General features: G+C 40.3%; 1 protein-coding gene across 2 annotated transcripts; it reads left to right on the forward strand.

Moving 5' to 3' along the window:
* The first annotated feature begins 1,391 nt into the window (after positions 1-1,391).
* LOC121509740 (rho-related BTB domain-containing protein 2-like) lies at positions 1,392-19,765 on the forward strand. 2 transcript variants are annotated; one of them, XM_041787392.1, is made up of 10 exons: positions 1,392-1,673; positions 3,791-3,992; positions 4,182-4,285; positions 4,371-4,556; positions 4,669-5,609; positions 8,179-8,297; positions 8,958-9,108; positions 9,209-9,297; positions 13,517-13,622; positions 14,244-19,765. In XM_041787392.1, the coding sequence occupies exons 1-10, from the start codon at positions 1,612-1,614 to the stop codon at positions 14,447-14,449; spliced, it is 2,166 nt and encodes a 721-aa protein (XP_041643326.1). In that variant the 5' UTR covers positions 1,392-1,611; the 3' UTR covers positions 14,450-19,765. The 2 variants fall into 2 exon arrangements, with proteins under 2 accessions (XP_041643326.1, XP_041643327.1); XM_041787393.1 differs by lacking the exon at positions 1,392-1,673 and adding an exon at positions 1,737-1,859.
* Positions 19,766-19,771: the final 6 nt, after the last annotated feature.

The raw sequence follows: 19,771 nt of genomic DNA on the forward strand, positions 1-19,771 counted from the left end.
TGAAAGTTGTAAAGGTGGCAACTCAAATCAGCTGACCTCATTTGCTCCTGACTCTGTGTCATCATGTGTAATGCTATGTCCCCTGCAGGGAAGAGAAAGAAAGTCTGTAAAAGATGTTAACTTCTTGCCACCGAATGGCGCCGGTGTGCCTCTGGCTAGTATTGCTGCAGCTGGTTCAACAATGAACACATACTGTGTTAGCCCTCAGTCTGTTTGTTTACCTGAGGAAGAAGAACTCTCCAAACCCTGCTCCTGCATGGTGAGATTTATTTAGTAAGAGCATCCGGTCTCCAGTGCTTTTGAGAGCCTACTGAATAAAGAGCCAAGATGCTTGTCTCTGCCCTAGGTGCTTTTTATATTAAAATGCTGCTGGACGTACGTGAAGTCATTCTAGGGCACAGCTGGAGTGAAAACAGTAGGGACAGGTATATATCAGAAAGTTTTGATAAGGCTTATTTGAGTTTTAAGGAACTCAAGTCTACTGACATTGTTAAAAGCTGTTTCTGTTGATTTTAACTATATATTAACATTAGCTTCAGTTATTTTTTACAGAATCATCTCAGGGTCATCAAAGTTAAAGTTTACTTAAGCTGGATTTTTTGATTAACTTTGTCCACCTCTGCCAAAGTAACAATCTCATCCTACATTTTTCCACTAGCTATCTACTCTTCAAGAATCTTGACATGGAAAATCATACAAGCAGGTTTGGGGTCTGATCACTTCACCTGACACCTACCCCACTGCAGTGGTTTCAGGCATTTAAAAAAATCACAGAAATAATTAACCTGGCACTGATTATCTTGTTTACTTTGCATGTCATCAAGATTCATCATGTTGACACTTGGTGTGTTTCATAACCAGTTTAAAACTCTTTGTGGGAGCTTCAAAAGAGTTAATTTGATTCTTTGAAACAGCCGATTACTTATATAAAACTCCACTGCTCTGATGACTCATGTATTTGTTTTTACAGTGCAGCTGAATGCTCCAAACAAACACATTTTTATATCTCAGTCAGACATGCAGCCACTTCCTGTGTGCTTACAGGATATGTACAGTATACACAGCACATTCCTCAGTTAATCACAACTGTCTGCAGGATTAAGAGCCTGTGCATACTTTATCAAACACAGATTTAGTGCATTATTGATACGTGATGTGTTTCATCATACATACTACATATACACTGTAAACTGTGAATAGTACAATCCAAATTTCTCAACAGGGGGATGTTTAAAGAAACATGTGCAGGGCTGCAAACTGGCCAGTGCAGGCTGCTTTGGAGCTGTGGAATGAGATTTGTGCGACTTTAAAGTGGATCAGTGTTGTAATGAATGTGTTTTTCCTCCTCGGAGCGCCTGCCTATTATTAGCTACGGAGGCCTTACAGTAAGTGGAGGTGGTTCCATGACGGTCAGAGCTGCAGCTCTGCAGCGCGCGCACAGACCTCAGACCAGCGGCCGGCTTGTTGGCAATGCGATCGGAAAATCGCCCTGATCCAGAGGACGTTTGCTGACACATCTGCGGTCGCTCGGCCGCCTTTTCCCCCGCCTGCTTCAGCCTGCCTCGAAGATGAAGTTAAATACGAGCTGCCGTCAGGTGCCAGCCGCATCCGATGGAGCCCTGCTTTCCGTCTCGATCATCGACCAACCCCATGCAGCACTTCCTTATGTTGCGGTAAGAACACGGACATGTCTCGACAAGGATTGAACGTGGTTTTTGTTTCTTTCTCGATGCTTTTGCGGTAAACACGGAGGCAGATAAACAGGCTCAAGAGTCAGTGACGGGGTGTTACATAACGTGTAATGCAGCAGAGCCTCATGACTAGTGTCTCGGTGGAGGAGGGACTGTTCGGTCCTTCTGGTAGGAAATTCACTCTTTTATCCTCTTTGTTGTGGATGAGAACTCATAATGCACGCTTATTTACTTGTTTTTTATTCAGCATGATCAAATAAAAGCGTGAGTGTTATTTTAAATAAGTCATCGGATAAAAAACAATGAATGAATCGGGGAGTTGCGCAGTGTAGACAGTAACAGGAAAGGACATGTGAATGAGCTCTAATAAAGGCGTTGTATCGCTATAGTGTCATGCAGGCCCAGCCTAAGGTCAGACCGTCACATGTTTTTGTGCCGGTGGAGGTGAGACTGAGCCTATAGGAATGCAGATCGTGCCGTCAATGAAAGGCTGATTTTATGAATGGCAAGTGACCGTTTGAAAAAAAAAATCATAGTAACCCTTCATAGTAATCTCTGGGGCTGTGCAGAAAAGCATCCATCAGTATTTTGAAGTCATCCTGTAAGACCTTTGCTAAATAGGCTATAGCACATATGCTTGAGACACAAATATGTGGGTGTATTTAGGTCAAAGTAAAGGTGATGCTGAGAGAGGGGGTGGTGTCATCTTGTAGCAGGTCCTGGTACACAACAGAGCATCTGAGCTCATTCATAAAGAAGGAGTGCCTTATGGTACTTAAATTTAAACCTTTTGAGACTGCCATAGTGTTAACTTTTTCTAGAAATTCTCTGAGAAGGTACTAGGACAGATGAGGTCCTGATGTTTGAGCCTGTATGATGTGTATCTGAGACTCTGAAATGGCACATTTTTGGAGTCCTGGACATTCATGTGGAGTCCTTTATGGCCAAGTTAGATCTTTAAAGGCTACACCACATCACTGGCATTGTAAGGTTGTCAGAATGTGGGAAACTTTATCATACCATGTGTTTCAAAAGGAAATAACCTGTTATTTTTATGCTCATAAGTATACTTAAGCATTAAGAAATTACAGATCCTCAGCAATGCTACTTTGCACATTGTCTAAATGTATGCAAACATATTTATGTAATTTAGACAACATGGAGGAGCAGATTTTTGGTAAAATAAACAATAAATTAGACCAATGTTAGGGTCCAAGGGCTTCTGCTTTTGTTGCCCTGCTATCCAAACAGATATCACTATTGCTTAAGTTTTGCTGGAATTCTGTTAAGTTTCAAACTCGTGTCCCTCGACTAGACTACTTTGCAGTATCTTTTATTGTCATTTTTGCTCATATACTGTTTATTTGTTTGCTAAGTAATAAAGTAACTATCACCAGTTTGAAATGAAGGATTTTATAGAAGCAATGACACATAAAGACACAAGCATCAGTTCCTGTGGTAACCCATCTGGATACCTGAATCATCAGCTCTATTTTCCAGAGCTAAAAATAGCCCATTTACCTTTTTGCTCAACCTTGTTGAGTGTAGGTGTATCACTGGATGTCACACTCCTAATAATAAGTGTTATGAATGATTGTTGTGATGATTAAGGCAGAACTGGATGATTATTTTGTCCTAAAATAGCTATTTTAGTCTGGTAGATGTGTGGAGGAATTACAGATGAATGAGGACAAGATTATCAGCCCCTGTTAACACATAGGTAACAACAAAGTAAATTTATTTTGAATAAAAGGAAACTTAAAGTCCTGTTTGAATAAATAGAAGTGTTGAAATGCATCTTTGTATTTTGCCATGCTTGAAGCTCCTCGGATCTCTAAAAATTTCTCCTCCTCCTTCTTGTTCGCATGTCCCTTTAAATGTTCTCAGTGTCAGACACAGGATAGGGAACTTGTGAATGGGCACAGGGAAGTCACGAGACTCCATTGATAGCTCTGCAGGCAGAACGAGCAGTGCAGATGAGGAGTAGTCACTGTGTCTAATATCCATTTTGATCCTGTTCCTGTACTGCACAGGAGGACAGTAGATTAGGATTTCAGGTGCTGATGCAGAGCTCTTTTCTCCTCCTCTGCCATTGACAGGTCCCAGCTGACAGATTCTGACATGGACTATGAGAGGCCAAACGTTGAAACTATCAAGTGTGTGGTGGTGGGAGACAATGCAGTCGGAAAGACCCGCCTTATCTGCGCCCGGGCCTGCAATGCCACACTGACCCAGTACCAGTTACTCGCCACACATGTGCCCACGGTCTGGGCAATCGACCAGTACAGAGTGTGCCAAGAGGTGAGTGTGCAAGCTTGTTGCTCTTGAAGACTACCAGCAGGTTTTGAAAATGAAAGAAATTTTTGAAATGATTAAAATGCTCAGTGTTCCAAGTGTGGCTCATGTGCACTCTTAGCTGTAAACATTTATTTATTAGTGACTTCCAGGAACATTTTGTAAGCTATCCCTGACTGTGTAATATCTGATTAGGTGTTAGAACGCTCCAGGGATGTTGTGGATGATGTCAGTGTGTCCCTTCGCCTCTGGGACACTTTTGGAGATCATCATAAGGACCGGCGTTTTGCATACGGCAGGTGAGAAATATTTTAATATTTGTCAGCCATGACTCACAGGGTTGCTTACTGAGTTGTGAGGGTTTGTTCTGCTTCTTCCCCCCAGGTCTGATGTAGTGGTACTCTGCTTCTCAATAGCCAACCCAAACTCACTGTACCATGTCAAGACCATGTGGTACCCTGAGATCAAGCACTTCTGCCCCCGTGCTCCTGTCATCTTGGTGGGCTGTCAACTAGACCTGCGCTATGCAGACTTGGAGGCAGTGAACAGGGCTAGGAGGCCCTTAGCTAGGTAGTTTATTTTTCAAATTAAGACATTTTTATGAGGAAGATCGTCTTTGTTTTATTTCTATTAACTTATTTTTGTGCCAATATTTCATTTGATTTATTCTCTTGTTTTTCAGGCCAATTAAATCCAATGAGATTCTTCCTCCAGAGAGAGGCCGGGAGGTGGCCAAAGAGTTGGGAGTGCCATATTATGAAACCAGTGTTGTGGCTCAATTTGGAGTCAAGGACGTCTTTGATAATGCTATCAGGGCTGCGCTCATCTCTCGGCGCCACCTGCAATTTTGGAAATCTCACCTCAGAAATGTCCAGCGGCCTCTCCTTCAGGCGCCCTTCTTGCCACCTAAACCTCCTCCACCCATAATCACTGTGCCTCCTCCCCCGACCACCACAGAGGAGCATCCAGTCGGTCTTCTGGAGGACCCACACTGTGCTGACGTCATCCTGGTCCTGCAGGAGCGACAGAAAATCTTTGCACACAAAATCTACTTGGCAACATCCTCTTCAAAGTTTTATGATCTCTTTAGTATGGACACACAGAATGAGGAGTCTGAAAAGCCCCCTCGAGGTCCTCTCTCTGGACGAGAGCTGCTGATGCGTGCTGCTAGCTTTGACGTTTGCGAAAGCAGTGATGATGGAGACAGGGCCAATCTTAGGGCATGCACTAGTGATGGGACGTTAAAAGACTCTGAGGGGGGCCGGCGAGGTAGACTGCTTTCCTCGTGGAGCCGGGCGTTTGTCAGCATCCAGGAGGAGCTGGTGGATGACCCCGTCACATACAGCCCCAGGCCCATGACTGTGGTGCACATGGACCAGTCCATGCAGCTGGGCCCTTTCAGAGCAGTGCTGCGCTACTTGTACACAGGCCAGCTGGACGAGAACGAAAAAGAGCTAATGCACATTGCACACATTGCTGAGCTGCTGGAGGTCTTTGACCTGCGGATGATGGTGGCAAACATACTCAACAATGAAGCCTTCATGAATCAAGAAATCACCAAAGCCTTCCATGTACGGCGCACAAACAGAGTCAAAGAGTGCTTGGCCAAAGGCACCTTTTCTGGTAAGAAGAATCATTCATCCAATTTTTTATAGCAGTAATCTAATATTGAAAAATGAAGTCAGTGTGTAAGTGCAAAAGCTTAAATTCCTCAAGTGTCCAGCAGAGGCCGGCAGCAAATGGCCCAATGTTTTATTGAAAATGTTATCATAGCGATTTGCAACCATGCAGCTCTGTGCAGTACAGGCAGCATTCTTTTTTGGCTTTTATGCCTTTAATTTAGATAGGAAAGAGATCCAGAGTCAGACACAGGAATTAGAGAGTGGGGAGAGACATGCTGGAAAGGAAATACAGGTCGAACTTGAACCCAGGCCACCTGCGTATATGGGGCACAACCTACTGCTTGGCCATTTGCACCCCAAGGGAGCATTATTTGATCGATATATGCTTCCTCTAAAATCTTAAATCAAGGATTTCATTATAAAGTGTTAAAAATGTATTTCTATTTCAATAAAATGATTCTGGGAACATTATATATTACTTAATCTTGGGTCATTTGCCATTGAGACACATGTCTCCTGAGATCATGAAACACATCCAAAACTTGCTCCCCATTCACCGAAAAGGCATACTGACTGAGTCAGTAGTGAGTTATATTAAGTTGTTGGTTGTGGTAGCATTGTTTAATAGGAGATCTGGGAAGCATCTGCTTTCCAGCTATGGTAACATTTTTCGACAGGCAGCGCATTACACTTGAAGCCTAATTACCACCCAGTCTAAAATTCCCATTTTGATAGAAGAAATAAAGATGATAAAAGCCTGGTTAAAAAAAAACACATTTGGTCTATTTGGTGATAATATGTGTTTATTGGTGTACACTGGGCATGGGTACATTTTTTTTACAACTCTACCATTCTGACTAAGTTGAAGAATAACTCATATTTAGGGGTGCAGCTGTTCTGTTCTGTTCTGTTCTGTTCTGTTCTGTTGGACTGGTGCATTTTAGCTGTTTACCTATCACTGGATTTTAGGGATGCACATGATCAGTCAACTAAACAGTAAAACCTTTGGTTCCTTGGTAGTTAGCATTAGAAATAGCAGTCAGGTAACCTAAATGTTAATATTTTTTAATCACTTGAGGCTTATAATCCCAAGCTGTAACAGCCACAGGCCACTGGTACAATATTGCAATGTTACGTCATTTAGCAGATGCTTTTGTCAAAAGCAACGTACATCTGAGAGTAAGTACAGCACGAGAAGAGATATAGACAGGAGGAAACACCTCAGTAAGTGCCACAAAGTAATTCAGGCCCAATTGGACACAGGTGCTGCTGTGCAGTGCCAGAGGCAATGCACATGGAGTATAGAAGCTTTTTTCCCCCTAAAACTATAAAAAGCAATGAAACAACAAGTCACTAACGTGAGGCCTCTCATCATATCAGTTATATTGTCTTCATCAGCATATATTGCACATTTAAGCACCAAGTGCTGGGTCATTTACAAAGAGCTGGGTGTAAAACCTACAAAAGTAGAATCATAGACTATAAAAAGAACTGGACAAAGCCTGTGTGACATCAGCCGTCTGCTTACAATAGGCGGACTCAAACTGCTTTTGAAGCCAATCTGCGGGGGGCCCCATATTGAAATCGCTGTCTTCACTGAACTTTGGATCAACCTAACAGCCTGCCCACTAAGCTCAACTTCCTGTCAGCTAGCTAGCTAGCTTTCTGGTTGACAGAAACATAGCTTCCACCTGTCAAGCTATCTGTCGATCAAATGAGATGCGCCAATCAGTGTGCAGTGAGGTTTTTTCTAAATGTAAACAAATTTTGTGGTACAAAAAAATTCACCCCTTGTACAGTGAAAGCACATGAGGACATTAGCTAATGAGACATGTTTGGTTTTTTGTATCAGGCTGTAAACCAGTTTATTTCTTGTGTAAAAAAATGGCTTTTAAACCTGTTCAGATGGGACTTCCGGTGTTCCTGCAGCCAGCCTCAAGTTGACATTCGCAGTATTGTGATTTTTTGCACTTCTGCATTGGTTTCATTTTTCAGGACTGGAGTTTGCTGCTTGAGTAGAACAGGAGAGTCAACTATATTAGAGCCACTAGTAGCCACTTTAGCTTCAGTTAATGTCTAAGTCCATGCTGCCATAATGTTGTTTAAGGTAAACAAAGATGGACTGATAGCACCAATAGCATCTTATAGGGAGAACGTGATTTAGCACTACTTTGATCTAGAAAATGGGGATAAAGTTGTACGTAGACAGGTGAAAGCTATCAGCTTTGAGTGACAACATTCAGCATACCAACTTTATTGTCTATCCACTGTCACTGCGGTTCCCTCTTAAACACTGATCCGTTTTGACTGTTTCATGAGAGTTTATATGTTGTCTGAATTGTCAGCTAAACACAATTTTGATTTGCGATTAGCCAGATTTGAAATTATTTCCCAAGGAACATCACTGCTAGACTTACTGAAAGTTGGCTTGAGGCAGCATCTCCAATATTGCTACATCGGCTTCAGAACTCTGCTGTGACGTCACTTAGGCTGCATCCATGTTTTACTGAGTCTATGTTTTTTTACTGATAGTGAATAAAGATGTCATATGTGTCTCATCTCTGTTACAGATGTAGTATTCAAGCTAGATGATGGGACCATCATGGCCCACAAGCCTTTACTCATCTCTAGTTGTGACTGGATGGCAGCTATGTTTGGCGGGCCTTTTGTGGAGAGCTGCACCAAAGAGGTAAGTCAGCAAACTGTACATCACCTGTTTGTCGGGCAGGGGAAAAATAAGGACCATTGAACCAAAGCTTTTTACTCACTGTTTGTCATTATTTCCAGTGGCAGTCCCATTGCCAGTTGATTTATTAAGCAGCAGCATTTAAACTCTAATGACTTTGTAATCACACAAAGCACACCAGTGGAGCGCTGATCAATACATGTACTGACCTAGACCTCTGAACAATGTGGTCACTGTGAGCAGTGTAATTTAATTACATATAAAGCAAATCTGTTGAAATGCAATTACTCTGGCCTCTGTGATCTGAACATGCTGTATTTCTTTGGGGTCGATATCATGTTTTTCTTCCTCAATAAAAAAATAACTATAGTAAGCCAATGCATGAAAGAAAAGCTTCTGCTGCTAGTTTGAGTGTTATTTACCTTTCAAACAACCAGAAAAGGCATCACTTTGTGCAGATATTTTTAATCCCCTACCCAGTTATCAGCTTTGAAAGCTGCACAATGTTTCTCGTCTTTTTTGCAGGGATTGCGCAGAGCAGTTGTTTCCATTAAATCATTAAAAAAAAACTGAAAGTAGATTCATGCTTTGTCACTAGATGCAAACAACAGCAAAGTCCTCAGTTCCTTCATTATGACTGAATTACATGCTCATATTTTCAAGGTGCTGTTTCCAAACACAACTCGCAGCTGTATGAGGGCAGTGCTCGAATATCTCTATACTGGTCGGTTTTGTTCTCGGCCTGACCTGGACGCGATGGAGCTCATTGTTCTTGCCAATCGTCTATGCCTCCCCCACCTGGTTGCACTAACAGGTATTACATCTGGTATATGTATTACCTTCAGGATCGTATTACACAAAGTCATTGTTTGTGCTTCTCAGTCTGCAGTGACTTGCTTTTATGTCTCTTTCAGAGCTCTACACAGTAACAGTATTGACTGAGGCAGCGATGATGGGGGCTGACATTGATGGAGATGTGTTGGTGTACTTGGATATGGCCCAGGTATTGTGTCAGCTATCACTAAATAGAGGTGGCACATAAGGCTCTTATATAATGTTTTGGCTAACTGGATTTTTATTAATGAGAGCATTTCTAGTGGAGAATGGCTCTGGAGGCTGAAATAATATTTACACCTGGCAGGGGGTACCTGAAAAACACCATTAATCAGTGGGCTATTTGGAAAAATGAAAAGCTAAAATCTTGTGGGTCAGCACTTTCAGCTACTTTATCTTCCGACTAAGTTATGCTTCTGATTTGACTCTATTTTTCTTCAACTTCAGTTCATTAGTACCAACTTTATAGAGGATTACTAAGCCTGCAAAGCTCCTTGATGACCGTTATTTCATTTGCAGACAGTTTGATTATCTGCTTAATACTTTGGTAATTGTATCACTGAAGCACAACAAATAACTCAAATGGAAGTGTCTTTGGAGCTGCACTGATTCAGTTGCCAGTTCTTGGAGTTGGTTTTCTAGTAAATATGACTTCATGTGAGTGCTAACTTGCCAAAGCAACGTGAAGCTCCTGACCATGGACTGTATATCAAGATGGACTGAGAAAAAGCAGCCTGGGAGTGAAGCCAAAGTAGTTAAAGATCCCCCTGCTGTGCAATAATGTGACTCACCATGATGTCTCACTACAGTGGATGGCAGAAGTGCCAGAGTTATCATTAGACTACAAGCATGCGTCCAGGATATGTGATAGTGGTAGAGTCAAGCAAGCCTTCAAGAACAACACAGGCTGTACTTTTGCAGAACTCTATCTGTTTTTTTTTTTTCAGTAATGTTAACATGCTAACAAGCTAGCTTATTAAACAAGCTTTATTAGAGACATGAAAATACTATTCTGGGCCTGTCTCAGCCCCAAAACTGGAAACCAAACTACAGCTGAGGGAATAAGGACCCACATTAAATCAGCTGGCCAATTCCCTGCAGTTCAGTTGATAATAACATTTGAGGGGTATATCAGAGCCATTAAAGTATCATAATCTAATTAGCCTGCTTAACACAAATACTGATAACTCTGTCAATGAGATGAGTCATCTTTAGCTCACTCACAGAGAAACTTAAGAGGAAAAGACTTCAAAAGGATCCATATTGATATCTTCTGTCATATTTACAGCTGTAGTTAAAGCTCCAAGGCTATCAAATCTGGCATACACCATGTAATTTATCATTACTTGGTCAACAATGTCTCTTTGTACACAAGTGATGATCTTAAAGCATATCATCACATTAAAGCTTATGTATCTGTATGGATCTCTCCTCACAAAAACCTCTTCTTTTCAAAATATACTCAGTAGAGACATACTTAATGGAAACTACAGAAGGAGATATTCACCACTACTCTTTCTCTTTACCGTAAAATCAGGTGTATAAGCCAAACTTTTAATACCTGTTTTGTTTATGTTAAAAGTTGGTTGTGGCTTCCATACTGGGGCAGCTTGTATACATTATAACGTGCTAAGACACACACTGTGCGAGACCTAACATGATTGAAAATTCATCCCCATTCATCGAGTATTGCTGCTTTGGCTTCAATACTCTACGTTCTGGGATATATAATGACTAGGGCTGGGACTTTATCGCATTAATTAAGATTAAGTAATTACAGAAAAAATAACGCGATTAAAAAAAATAATGCATTTAATTGCAATTTAATTTAATTTTTGCGCTCAAAACAGCGCAGAATGTTCCTCATTGCACGAGTTGCCGGTATACCCGTAATACTGCTGCACAGGACACAACACCACAAACACCATTGAAACCGAAGAGAAGTCGTTGCTGGGTTTTGTGGGCAGGAAATGTAGTTTTTAAAACTACCGGACATTCCTAGTTCGAGCAGGCAGTGTCGCCAGTCCACACTCGACAAGATGACTGGGTTCAGAGCCAAAATGAGTAAGTCCACGACTGACAAATTAACAAACTCACTGGCAAAATGGATTGAAGTGGGCTGTCGACCACTCTCAGTGGTAGAAGATAAGAGGCTAGAAGCGGTGCTACAGATAGCGTCGTCTGACCCAAATTATGAACTGCCATGCAGAAAGAAAATTTCAAACAATGCAATCATAATACTCCTTATTCATATTGCACTTCATGTTAACACTCAGTGATGAAAATCAACATGATTTTGTTGTTTAAGCTCATTTATGTGTCTATTCATTGATTCAGTCATATACCAAAATCCATTTCAATTGAAAAATGTTGCTTCTTGTGTCAAATATTGATATGCGATTAATTGAGATTAATTAATTACAAAGCCTCTAATTAATTAGATTGATTTTTTTAATCGAGTCCCACCACTAATAATGACACATACCACACCAGCGGGGGGTTGGAAGTAAATAAACCTTGTGGAGAGCTGGAGGAGAACAGTCCTCAGTAAGGACAAAAGGTGACTGACAGAGGAGGACAAAGCAACTCGTGGGCTGTGAGTCTGTCTCACAGCAATTGCTGGAGGCTGAGAGCTCAACTACCATAGTATAGCTAGGAGATGCACAGACTCTATACAGCAAAAATAGATGGCACTATAAGAATGACAAAGCTGCACAGAAACTGTGGACTCTGCCAAATGAAATGGAAAATCGTCACACAGGAGCACAATCTAAACCTTTTTCCTCTTGGGAGATTTCAAAAACATACTTTGGCTTATGAACCTTGCAAAGCAGATGGAGTTGCTAGATTTCTTGTCCGTCATCAGGCAAGTCCATCTTGCAAACTTCCAGTCTGTAACGTCTGTGCCTGGTCTGAGAAAGAACCTGACATTTCAGTGAGGTTGTAGCCACAGGCTAGAAATGGCTGTCAGCAGTGTAGCATTAAGCTTGGATGTAGTAATAATATAGTGGCAGTTTTAACAGAACTGGGCCACATTTCCTTTTGAATAAAAAGCAAAGAACCACACTAAAAGCTTTTCATTATGGAAGATATGTTTTTGCTCTTCTCCCAACCTGTTTTTGCATTCGTTTTGGATAGCTACGGATGGGATTTAGTTTTATTACAAGTCAGTAGTAGTGACTGCAGCCAGTGAAGCTATTATCTAGGATGTAGCTTAGAGCGGGTTTTATCAGATTTAGACAGCAGTAGATGCTTTTGCACTTTTCCCAGCTGGCCTCTTTCATTTGGTTGAAAGTCACCAGTTAACAGGGACATTTTTTATACAGTAACAGCAGCATTTGTTAGCGTTAGGCCATTCATTTCTTCTGTTGCAAATAAGATGTTGCAATCTCCACTACTCGGTTGTCAGTTCCTATGATAGGACTTATCCACTTCTTCCTTCTGTCCATGTCATTTGGCATACAATAGGTTCAACAATGATTGTGTAGATTGCAGATTACTGTGGGGTATATGTGGATAAGAGTATTTATTTAGCACTGTAATTCAGTAAGTAACATGTTCCTTTTGCCATCAGATGCAAAAGGTCAAATACACACCTGGACTCTGATAATTTCACTGATTTGTATCCAAATGTCCATCTTTTGCATAGTTTTACTCTAGTTAGTCATAATAGCTTTAGTGACATACATTCTCCTTTCAATGTTCTTAACTGGATGAGCAGGATGGAGGAGGAAAGGTAAGAGAAACTGTAACAAAACCAACCCAACAGGCAAAGAACTTTGTGCAAATCAGTGTCTGCTTCAAACCAACACACAAATCTGTTCTGCTGTGGACTCTACAGACCTGAGGGACCTTGGGGGATGTTTTACTGGCAAGTTCAGAGTAAAGAAGTTAAAATGTTTAGATTAACAGAAGGAGTGTGGCAACAATTTTGTTTCAACCAGCCTGCTACCTTCTGCATGTCTTGGCTACAAATTCTCTCACCAGACAACTATATTGGCGCCCATCATAGTCGTGTTTTGGCTTCAAGTCTGTACACTGAAAAGAGACAGAAGTATTTTCCATCTAGATGTACATTGAATGTTCCTAACTTTATCTGATATGCTGCAACTATATATGCAGCAAAGCTAAAAAAACAGTACAGCTGTACCCAACACATTGTCTTTCACAGCCTATGGTCACTTAAAATAACTACCATCAAAATACTAAAAAGTTCAGTCTTTCCATCCATAGATAATGAGCATTTCCAATTAGTCATTCTATAGTAGGTTTGGTTCAAGTATTGAGGTTTTGAAACTTTATTGTACAGCTTCACCAAAACCCTAAAAGATCAAAGCTTACCATGCACAAATACAAAGATGTTAAATGAACACTTTGTATGTCTACAGTTCCACGGTGCCCAGCAGCTCACTGGCTGGTGTTTGCATCACATCTGCACCAACTACAACAGCGTCTGCCGCAAGTTTCCCCGCGACATGAAGGCCAAGTCTACAGGTAACACATGTAATATTTAACGGACCTGTAAATGCTTATCTAGCCAAATGTAAACATTTAGACGTCATGCCACATGCCCTTTACTTTGATGTTTATAGTATATGAACAGTTGTCTGTCCACTTAGAACAAAAACATGTTAATTTAGCCTCAAGGAAAGTTTGGACAGTTTAAATTGTAATGGAGAATCACATTCCATCTCTACAGCTGTTATAGTTCTTTCTAAATTTGTTGTTTTTCACTTTGAAAAGTTACATCGTTTTTACAATAAGTAAAGTAAATATTTCCTCCTATATTGTTTTCCTCCTATATTATTACCTCTGCCAAGGAGGTTATGTGATCGGCAGGGTTTGTTAGTTTGTTAGCAACATAACTCAAAAAGTTATGGACGGATTTTGATGAAATTTTCAGGAAATGTCAGAAATGGCATAAGGAAGATATATGATTAGATTTTGGGAGAGATCCGGATCACTGTCTGGATCCAGGAATTTTTTAAAGGATTCCTTACTGTTGGGAAATAGGGCTAATGGCGGAGGTCTGCGCTCTCCGAGTGCTTTTGTAGTTGTTTAAGTTACAGCCGTCATAGAATTTTCAAATCCCTAAACTGTCCTCTCCTGATGTAGAAAACCAAGAGTACTTTGAGAAACACCGCTGGCCCCCTGTGTGGTACCTGAAAGAAGATGACCACTACCAAAGAGCACGCAAGGAGCGTGACAAAGAGGACTACCTTTACCAGAGACGGCAATGCAAACGCAAGTGGCTCTTCTGGAACCTTCCTTCTTCTCCTAATTCAAACTCTCCCTCCTCTGGCTCGTCCGCTGTCATCTGACTGAGCGGTAAGGCCAGGTCCACACTAAAGAACATCAGGGTGGATGAGAGCTGTGAAAGAAACGATAGAGGGAGACAAGCACTGCTGGATAGGTACGCCTGAGATATTCAGGCACACATTTTCTCCCCGTGTTTGTTTGCCTCTGCTGTCAAACAGCACTCCTCCAGGTTTGCAAGGTCACCTCAATCTGGTGGTTAAAGTAATGTGTTTGTTCCTTAGATTTTTAGCTTGGTGTGTGAGACTCAACTCTCAGTGATTCGACTCTCACTGAAAAAAATGGCACAGTGCAACTGGCGCAAATAATGACTTACATTGATTGTTCCACTATCTAATTTTTAGGTTTTAGAAATAAGACTCTGCTGGCACAGATCTCCACCTATGATCATAAATATCATCAACTAACCAGAACTGATAACCAAGTGCTGCTTCTCAGCTGCAACAACCAGCAATTCAACACAGAACTTCTCAGTCTCAGAGATAAAAACACTTTGCCCTTAAGTGTTTGTACAATCTACCACATGATGTGTACAGTATGATCTCGTCAACAGGATGTAACAGTAGTGTAGCCTGCCAGGTCTCAGTTAATGAAGTCACTCACTCTAATCATGCTGACTATGATTGCATTAATGAAAATACAGGCAAGTTCATTCTGCTTTTGAATGTTTGTGTTACGGCTCACACAGCTCAAAGTACCGTGGGTCTGAACACTTAGCATTTACGTATTGTTATCGTGTTATTTGTGGCATCTTGTCACAAAAGGGCTTTGATTTACATGAATGCATTCAGTGTCCTTAGACATGAGGGGTCCTACATCTGTATTTTCTATAAAGCGCAAGCAAAAAACAAAACCCAGACCATAAATATTTCAAATGTGTTGCTTGATTGGCCCTTTAAGCACACAATTTACCCCCAAAGGTTAACATGAACAGCTTAGTCACCGTCACCATGGACAGTAACACATGATGCATCTTGATCCAGTGTACCATATTTACATGGCTACCTTTTCTCCTGTTGTCACCTTAAAGGTATGAAGCTTATATGCTGCTATTATATCGTACTACTGTGTTCCATAGAAAATCCTACAGAACATCCAATTAAAAAGAAAGTTAACATTATCAGTCCTTCTTTGATAAGTTAGGCCAAAAAGGGCTAATGGCTTAATTCACCAATTTCCAAATAACATTACCCTGAGCCAAGGCATGCCTGAAAGCTTACCTTTGACTACCTATCCTATCAATGCACAGTGGCTTATGTTTTAATTCCACCATTAATGTATAATACAGTCATTATTATTGGCTAGGGAGTGGATGACAGCTAACATTAGCTGACCTCCTAAAGGGCAGCTAATGTTAGCATACAGCCAGGTCCAGCCATTGACTTAAAATGCTTTTAAGTAATTTGACTGCTAACCAGGGAGTTCCTGGCTACTAGTATTTGGCAAACTATACTATTATTAGACCGTAGCTAATTCTTTAATTCTGCTATTCCAAAATAATAATTACTGTTAACTAGGGAGTGGAAGACAGCCAACATCAGCTGACCTCCTTAGGACAACTAATGTTAGCATTTAGTCATTTCCAGGTATGACTTTAAATTCTTCCAACTAATTTGACTGCTGCCCAGGTTGTTCCTGACAGCTAACATTGCTGTCTTCATGAGGACAGCTAATGTTAGTAATATTCTTCCTCCAGCTTATTTTAATGTTAAGATTACAGCTAAGAGGCATGGGTCACATTCAGCCACTTCCTAGCTTTAAGCTAAGGAGTGGCTGATATTAGCATTGGCTAGTCCAACATGATGAAAGAGAAGAAGAAACTTCTTAGCTAACAGCACATCATTGTTGCCCTGAGATAAAGGAGATAAGGAAATCGACTAATCAAAGGAATTTTGAGTAAAATACAATTTATTGATGCTTGTTCTCTTTATGCCAGCTCTGACTACACAAATTCAGCCAGATGCTCTGTCGCAGCTCATCGTCAAACCTTGGGCACGATTATGAGCATCTGGACGGACAAACACTCTTAAAGTGTGACATATTTAAGGACGCATCCAAGACGCTCCACAACCATGACTCAACAAGAATAGCATGTCAAACATTTTCTTACATCGTCATCTAGGTGGACAGCCTGACCCTATGACAGCAATGTGAATCCTGATTCCAAAAAGCATTTGCTCCTTATCTTTGCATCATCATCCTATTTTTTTCTCCCTCCAGGGAACTAATGAGTACATTTAATTTTATATTATTTACGTTATCACATGCACACTTTAAGTTCTAAGGAAAGCCAGTCCATATTGTCCTCCTCTTGATATGTACATAATTGTTATCCATAATCCAATTTAGAATAGTTTCTTGTTGCAAAGACCATTACAATCACATAGAGCATTAATGTTGTGTCATGGAATGACACTCTTGGACCCATCTCCCCAACAACCTGTAAACTCGCACAGTCATGGAGACAGTCAGGTGACGTCAGCGTGTGATAAGCGGCCAGAATCACCCTTTTAGTTTTGCCAGTCTGTTAGCCAAGATGGGACAAGTTTTTAGTCACATAATCTTACATGGTGCCGTTATGAATAACAAATAAAATTGTGTAGTCTGAGCCAGCCTTTTGGATCCTCCAAAGTTGTTGGATATACTGTTTAATTCTGAAATATGGTCCAGTGTCCCTCTGGTTTTCACTGGCTGTCTTACCTGTTCAGTCAGGTGAATGCTAAAGACTGTCTTTTCCCTCTTTATTTTGACCTGAAATCCTGCAGAAAAATATAATTACTCTATTCAAGCTTTCCACACTGAGAGTATTGTCTGAGGAAAAGGGCTACCATGTAAATATGGTGTATAAAAGATGTACATGGGGCGCTCAAGCATCAGTTACTGGTGGTGATTTAGCCATTAGAGTTCTATGTGAGTTGATGACAGGATGTCCCCTGACCATCTGCAGTTGGCTGAGCAAGACTTACGACGCAGGAGACTTCTTCATGCCTGAGTGAAGTCATTCGTACTCTCCTTCACACCTCAAACCCTTCTGGACTCTTCTCTGCAGAGACAAACACAGGAACCTCCAGTAGCAGCATCCTGGTGGAAGTCACTACAGACATTGTGTCATGAACCGCTGCAGCAAATGTAAATGAAGCAACTGAAGAGTATACAAGGTGGAGTTTGAAATGTTTAAAGAAATGATTAGATGAAATCATTTTCATGATTTGTTTTGCACATTTTTACAGTATGTTTAAGATTGTCATTTACTGTTGTACTTGATTGTAGGGTGGACTTGTAAACGTGCTGCTTGGTGAAGATGAGTAGTAATATAAATTGTATAAAATATCAGATGAACTGCGAGTCACTTGCAGCACCCTGTTGTGTAGTTCCCTGAAATTGTGCACTGCAGGCAGTGAGCAGAATCATACAGTATTACTGAGTAATACACAAACTGATTATAGACTTGACTTATCCAACTTGCATTTAGTTACCGTGCAGCTACAAACTGTTGTTAAAAATAATCATTGTGCTGACCTCCAGTTACATCAATTATATACTGTAGTATCCATGCACATTACAGGCAATTCCAACAGTTGACATAGTAGAGTAGGATTACAGTGCAAGTAAAGTAGACATGTAAATTATGAAGACTTCCATAAAACATGCCATTGCCTTTTTTTTAATACTGATTGCAGCATATGCTCAAGAAATCCTGCACATTGTGGATAATACAGTCTCAGTTTTGACAGATATTAAAAAAATAAACTGAAAAAAAGAGCTTATAAGAACAAGGTGGCATGACTCAATTTAGTGACAAAACCAAGTTTTTGCTCGTGTTGTCTCCTGACCTGACAACCACAATGCATGAACTAAACAGATAAAGCTCATTCATGGTCATTTGAAGTGCAGGATACTGATCAGTGGGAGTGCTGGTGCTCTAAGCAGTGGCATTAAATTGTTCTCAATTGCATTTATGTTTGGCTTTTTCTTAGTAAACACAATGAATCCCATTTTGAATACCTTTATTAATTATTTTGGCCCTCACGGTCAGACAAAAGACAGAAGGTTAATGCTGTTTAATAATGCTTGAATTAATCCTAATTCTCTAATTTACAAGACATGTAATAATGTCCAGATTTTACACTAAACACGCAATGAAACAGCAGGAGGGTCTGCTTTGTTATGATTTGCCTTGGCAATGTTTGAATACATTTCATAGACATGCATTTCATTCCTCAGTGCATTGCATTTCTCAGTGAATCTTCTGCTGACGTTTTGCATCAACAACACCTCACGCCTTAATGTACAGTGTAGTGTATGGTATCGAATGTAAAGTAGTGTTACTGTGGTTACTAGTTTGTTTGCTATATGTTTAGCCACCATGGTGCTCTCTCTAGATTGTGTCTGTATTTGTAAATGTACATAATCATCATTTGGGTATAAAGCAATTGATGTTTGATTCTGGGTAATTCAAGGACTGTGCGTTAGTTTAAAACTACGCAGGGTTTGTGTGGTTAAGAACACAACTTATTAAAAACCATTAAGGCCATAATAGAAAAACTAAATTACAAACCATCAATTTGTGACATTAACCATGAAACGAATGCAGGGATTTCAAATTTGTTCTCATTATTTCTGAGCTGCTTTATTCTAATGTGCTCCAATTTGGGAGCTTGCATAAAAAAAGTGCTGAGATGGTGTGACTACTGGAAGTCATATTTTAACTAAAACATATAAATAATTGTGTGATGACTTGGAATTCAAACTTGGCATAGCCGTTGATACAAGCTATTGCATAGTTTAACATAGATACTGTTTTTGTACTATGCATATTGACATGTCTGACTTTGAAACTACAAACTTGCACTGCTTTGTAGCACCAGGTTCTAATCAAAACTGCATTAGATGGTACAGCAACATTATTTGACATGTAGACAACATCAGGTTAAAAAAAAAGATCAGATTATAAATTACTAAGAGGTTTTCATTGGGGCCCTTTTCCATATGTTTGGGTGCTACTATCACCGCTGCAGAGAAGCACAAACCAAAGGGAGCTTTAGCAGCACCAGGAATATATTCTATATGCTGCACAATCACTACTGCATAGTTTAAGAGGCCTTGTTCAGAAATGGTTGAAAATCAAGTTTAAAAAATACAATAAATGAAAAAAAAACTTGAATGTTTTCTCAGTGTTTAAAGCCTAGATGACGTTTTCCTTAGTCATCAGGTATTTTTGTTCTCAAGAGCTGTTTATATGGTTTAAGAGCTGTAAATCTGAATTTCTGTAGCATGTGTTCTTGAAAATGTGTAAATAATATTTACTAAATAAAAAAGGAAGCAAC

Source organism: Cheilinus undulatus, linkage group 5 (assembly GCF_018320785.1).
Source record: "Cheilinus undulatus linkage group 5, ASM1832078v1, whole genome shotgun sequence".
NCBI lineage: Eukaryota > Metazoa > Chordata > Actinopteri > Labriformes > Labridae > Cheilinus > Cheilinus undulatus.